The 6,000-nt window shown below is 47.4% G+C and overlaps 1 protein-coding gene across 1 annotated transcript in view; it reads left to right on the top strand.

Moving 5' to 3' along the window:
• The first annotated feature begins 4,788 nt into the window (after positions 1-4,788).
• NOTCH2 (notch receptor 2) overlaps positions 4,789-6,000 on the top strand; it is a 178,562-nt gene continuing 177,350 nt past the window's right edge. Inside the window, exon 1 of the mRNA XM_068540605.1 lies at positions 4,789-5,093. Coding sequence (XP_068396706.1) covers positions 5,021-5,093 — 73 coding nt within the window. The 5' untranslated portion in view covers positions 4,789-5,020. The remainder of the gene's footprint in view (positions 5,094-6,000) is intronic.

The following is a 6,000-nucleotide window of genomic DNA, read 5'->3' as shown; positions in this document are numbered from 1 at the left end:
GGGACAGTGGAATGTGACTGAATAAGAAATCAGAAATAGTGGGGTTTTGTCTCAGCTCTGTCACCAATTACTTATTTAACCTTAGGCAAGACGCGTATGTTCTCAGTTTCTTCATCTGTGAAATGGGGATAATAATGACTGGCTTGGCTATTCCCCACAACTGCTTTGAGGATCAAATGAGATAATACACTTTAAAGTGTTTTGGAAAGCCTAAAGCACTGCACAAATGCAAGGCATTATTTTGCAAAGAAATCTTCCTTTTAATTCCTGTTCCACAAACATTTCATTACGCATCCCTGGGTTATATGGTGAGATGTATGGAGTAGTTTTATATGTCAAGCTATGAAGTGCCTTGATACATCAACCTATGCTTGATAAGAACTCCAGAATCTCTTCTTCAACGTATATAGTGTTTAGCTGATTTAGCACTGGATTTTCCAAAACACCTAAACTTTCTGTCAATATTGCACCTCTCGCCGATTCATATAGATATATATGTTCCTCATTCCACATTTATTTAAAACATGTATTGTTGACACTCATGTGCACTAACTACTGTGCTACAACTGGGGCAAAATAGACAACACAGGATCTCTGGCACTGAGGGTTTTTTCAGCTTATTGGGTTTGAGAGAATAGACATGAGAACAAGTAAGTGCCTAATTCTGCATTTGTCTTGGGAGGCAATTTTATGTGTGAGTTATAATTAGTAAAGACATATATGTATATTTTTAGTTTTGACAAAACCAAAACTAGTGGTGGCTTTTAGTCATGTTTTTCTACTACTAATGGTCTATAGACTTTAATTTGGTCTTGGAGACTGATTTCTTTTTCCCCAGGTGAAAGTTTGTGGGATCTCACTTTCCTTTGTATCAGTCAAGCTATAGAACTTTAAGGAATAGCAATAGCTCTGCTTAGTTATAGGATCGCCTGAATGTTTTCCTGCCAATTTCTCCTATACAGTAGAATTTGCTTTGACTAAAAGCACTGTCCTTGGGGAAGGCCATCCCCCAATCTAGTTGAGTAATTAAACTGCTGAGTACATTTTGGGTTGACATCGCCAGGTAGATCCTGGCATCTTATGTCCTCAGATGCTACTCATGTTTTGAGACACCACCACTGGACCCCCGGCTTCTGATAGGGATCAGGGAAACAGTCATCTAAATGCACGCAGTGGTATTTAGGTTTAGCTTTGGGGAGAGACCCATAGTAGAAAACATATTTCAGTGCAATTCCATCCTGCTAATCAGTCAGGCTCCTCCCAGCTCTCCTTAAAGCAGCCAACAGCCCTGGCTGCTACTGCTAAACACAGTTTTTCCACTTCAGCTACATTGCTCTTTTGCCTGCTTATCTATTCCACCAAACCTCCTTTTCCTTCTGTATTTCCTGTATCCGGTAATAGCTCATCATACCTCAAGATACTGAGGTCATTGCTGACTCCTTGGTCTACCTTTCCCCTCTCACCTAAGCAGTTACGAGTCTTAGGAGCCAATGCCCATCTTTTCTGCACGCCCATAGCCCCTGCCTAACTTCTTATCTTCCCACTGTAGGGAACAATCTCTCATCTCTATTGTTCACCTGCCTCTATACTCATTCCCTGTGCTTGAGACAGCTTAGACCTCTAACCATGCGAAATCGCCTCTTCTTTACCTCATTAATCTTCTGGTCCTCCAATTCTTAGTCTGGCTGTTGAGGTCTTCCAGGAAGCCTTCCCTGACCACCCCTGGGCTGGGACATGACACACAGTCCCTCAGCTGTGAATGTTCAGCTGTGAACTTTCTACTTGTCGCACTGGATATTAATTGTCTGTTACTTGTCTCTCTCTTTCTTTATCCCTCAACTTCTCATACAGGATCTGGACCATGGTAAATATTCACCAGAATGCCAGTTGATGGGTTGGACTTACTTGCTCTCATCTCTCAGTCTTTGCTGATTCCAATTTCTTCCCTTGATTTTCAGCTCCCTTTTTGTTTCATTTTTACCAATTTATATGCATAGCTTCCTTCAAAACACGTCCTTTCAAATACCTCTTCCGTCGTAGCCTTCCCCTACTTCCATTCATGACATTTATTCTTTATTACTTTTGTCCTTATGGGGATGTATGCCATAAATTTAACATAATAACGAATCCAACAAAACTTACATGTGAACAAAATAATTGCTTTCCTTGAGACAGTCACCTTGAGAAATCACATACATATATTAATAATGGTGTTATAGCCACAGTCATTTCTGGAGCTGCTCTTTGGGGGTCATTACTTTTACATTCTTCTGGATCTATTAATAATGACAAATCAAATCTTTGCAGGTGATTTCAAAAATTTGTATACAGCCAAGTCATTGTGAACTATATTTAGTGAGTAAGGTGAATGATCAAGCTGGTAACCCCACGGGTCAACACCTAAAAAGTAATTTAATCATCTTTTTCTGAACACATTTGTTCAAGGGAAATTCCAATACTATTTTGACTAATTATGTTATTTTTGAAAAGAGTTTTTAGCATCCCAAGCTGACTACTTTCAATAATAGTACTTGCTTCTCTATTATAAAGTGCTTATTAAAATTCAGTTTGGAAATTCATAGGCCTATGATCATACTGACCTGCACTTGTTTGGTGTTGTTTCACATTCTAGTTCCTATGTGATAGATACTGGGAATGAATAAGGCCATGGTCCTTGCCCGTACGGCCCTCTTAATCTGGTTGAGAAGATAGAAATACAAACGGCCCTGTGTGAAAAAATAGATAAGAGTGTAAGATAAAGAAGCAGTACAGTGGAGGGACTGTCAGTGAGGGATGGAAATTCGTTACAGTTTCCGTAGAGCCTTCTCAGGACTGAAGGATGAGTGATTAGAAGTTCACCAAGAGGAAGAGAGAAGGGGACTACAAGAGTTCCAAATCAGGGGACAGAAGGTGCAGAGACTGAAGCAAGAAGATATGTTCAGGGGAATCTCAAGTCATTCAATACCGTTATTGTGTTAAGTTCACAGTGGGGGGCAGAGAGGACAAGATTTGGAGCCCAGTGAAGGAAAGGCCTTATGTTTACCATTTGTAGAAGTTTGGATTTTATCCTGCCGGAGTCACAGGGAGAGGCTCTGTGGGTAGGATTCCCAACAGGATCATAAACTCCCACATCCAACTAGTCACATAGGTTTGCCTTCCCTCCCACCTCCCACCTCCCACCCCCCTTTTTTTTCTTCAAGATTGTCTCAGATCCATTCCTTCCTTGCCATTCTGGAATTTACCTCATTACTGCAGGCCTTCATCACCCCATGCCTGGACTGTTTCACAGACTCCTGACTGGTCCTTGGACTCCAGTTCACCTTTTGCTCCTGACAATCAATTCTGCAGAGGATTATCAGAGCAACTTTCCTTTCCATCAAGTCTCACTCCTGTTCAGAAACCTTCAATGGTTTTCTATGACCTGAGAGATAACTGTACCCCCCCCATCCCCTGCCTGTCATTCAAGGTACTGCATAATCTGCTCCCAACCTCCTTTCCCGCCTTGACTCCGGTGGGTCGTTGCTAATAGTGCCAGAACTCATCTACTGATTTCCTTATCTTATTTGCTTTTGATGATGGCTTTCCCCTGGAATGTTATGCTCACATGAACTTTTTGATTATTTCAGCTCTTCTCTTACAAATAGCAAGCCCACTTGTACCCACACCTGGTCACATTCTCCACTCTCCTGCCGGGGAAGTAACCATTATTCTGGTTATAGTCTTCTACCATATACTGTGTATTATGTATTCATAAATAATATATAGTATTGTTTGGAAAACATTTAAATATACAGAAATGGTATACTTTATAGTTCCTTCTGCAATTAGTTTTTTTTACTATCTTTTTATTTTTAAGACTTATCTCTAATGACATATACGAATACAGTCTTTTCAATTGCTGTATTGTGTTTCATTTTATAAATATACCATACGTTATTCATCCATTCCTCTGTGGGTGGGCATTTAGGTTGTTTCCGATTTTTAGCTATTATCAACATCTTACAATGGGATATCCTTAGCTGATCTCCTTGTCCTATGCCAATTTTACTAACCTTTCAAGATCCTGGTCTCATCCCAGCTCCTTCATGAAAGCCTTCCCTGAATCCTGCAGCCCGCAGCAGCAATGTCTCAGTCCTCAAAACTAGCTTGTGCATCATGCGTCTTTAGTAACAGTCCATTGTGCCGGGCACACCGCTACGCAAAGTAAGGCGCTTAAGAAATATTTGCTAGATGACTGACTGACTGACTGCATGAATGAATGAATGAATGAATGAAGGGTGCAACACAACCCAGTTGATGGCTCTGTTCATTTTAAATGGACTTTGGCGTCTTGGCCCGTTACCTTCTTTGACAGCACTAGTCCCTCTCTACCGCATTCCTCTCGCTGGCCCGGGAGTGTGTGGATGGACGTGTGGGTGTGTGGGGGCGATTCCTATGTCAGTGGATGATGTCTGTCGCTCCGGCAAGTTCAGGATCTCGACAACCCTAGTGATTCAAGTTCAGGGTCCTAACACCCACCCCTTCGGCTGAGGCCGGGCCCCGAGAGACGCTCCAGCGCCGATCGAGTTAAGGCGCGTCGGGACCCGACGCGGGTTGGCGAGGCTGGAAGTGGTGTCTGAGGACTCATAGTAGATCCCTCCGCGCGCAGCCCGGGCCGGCGCTTCTTCCTGCGGGAAACCCCTGGGTGCTGAAGGCGGCGGGGCCTGGCCGCGGCGACAGCGGGGCGGGGTTTGCGGTGGGAGGAGGAGGCCGAGGCGGAAGGACACACGAGGTTGCTTCGCTGCACACCCAAGAAAGTTTCAGCCAAACTTCGGGCGGCGGCTGAGGCGGCGGCCCAAGAACGGCGGACTTGGGGTGCAGGGAGTGGAGGCACGGAAGCCCGAGTTTCGGGGCGCAGCGCTAGGCCGTGAGCGGCAGAAGCAGGAGGAGAGGAGGAAAAAGTGGGGGCTCCTCTGTCGGGACCCCCTCCCCATGTGGATCTGCCCAGGCGGCGGCGGCGGAGGAGGAGGCGACCGAGAAGATGCCCGCCCTGAGCCCCGCTCCGCTGTGGGCGCTGCTGGCACTGTGGCTGTGCCGCGCGGCCCCCGCGCGTGGTGAGTATCGGGGCGTGGGGTGCTGTCCCCTGCGCTCCGGCCCACGCCCCTCCGGCCCGGCCGGCCACCTGGGGCGACCCTTCCCACCCTTCAGTCCTCCACTCTGCGAGAAGGCCGGGCTCGCCGTCGGCGTGGAGTGAGGCCACTTAGTTCCTAAAGTTTGGACATCATCGCCCCCCCTCCCTGGGCGCGCCCCCTCCCCCGCGCTCCTCGCCGCCTCCTGCTCCCCTCTGCCGGTGGCCGCACGCACGCCTCCTCGGCCGGAGGTGGGCAGCAAGTCTCAGAAACTCCCTTTCTGGAGCGCTTGAGTTCGGGGAGTTGGGCAGTTTTGCCCACTGGCTCCGCGTTTCCTGGGGTCGAGGGAGAGCCAAGGGCGGGCTGCCCGGGACAACCATCGCCGGCCGCGGAGCGCAGATGGTCTGAGCGGAGGAATGCCAGACCCTGGCGTGGAGGGAGCGGGGGCAGGGCCTCCAAGGCCAACGGCTTACACCTTCACAGCCAGACTTAGCTTTGCTAAGAGGAGGCCCACAGTCTGAGTGGGTGGGTTTGGTTTGGATGGGGACAGGGTTTTACGGCGCGCCTGAGTTCTGACACTCTGAATCCACGGTCCCCATGAATCCGGTGTAAAGTTTTGCTCGAGTCTTTGAAAGGTGGAGGCAGGAGCAGTAGGAAAACTGGTGTGGCTGCATGCTGAGCCACATGATTTAAAAATCTCCACTGCTGTTATTCTTTCCGAGGCGCAGAGCTCGGGCGCTGTTTCAGAGTCTGTGTCCAGCCCCAGGAATGTGGTGTGACGATCACCAACTCCTCCAACCTGGCAGCAGCTTTTGCTGTTCTTTTGGCATGGTTGGAGGTGGGGCGGGGGCGGGTGAGGAACAGTGGATACGTTAATTCAAAGTGGTGCCTT

The sequence above is a fragment of the Eschrichtius robustus genome, chromosome 3, assembly GCF_028021215.1.
Source record: "Eschrichtius robustus isolate mEscRob2 chromosome 3, mEscRob2.pri, whole genome shotgun sequence".
NCBI classification, from domain to species: domain Eukaryota; kingdom Metazoa; phylum Chordata; class Mammalia; order Artiodactyla; family Eschrichtiidae; genus Eschrichtius; species Eschrichtius robustus.
This window is presented reverse-complemented; position numbering and strand designations above follow the sequence as displayed.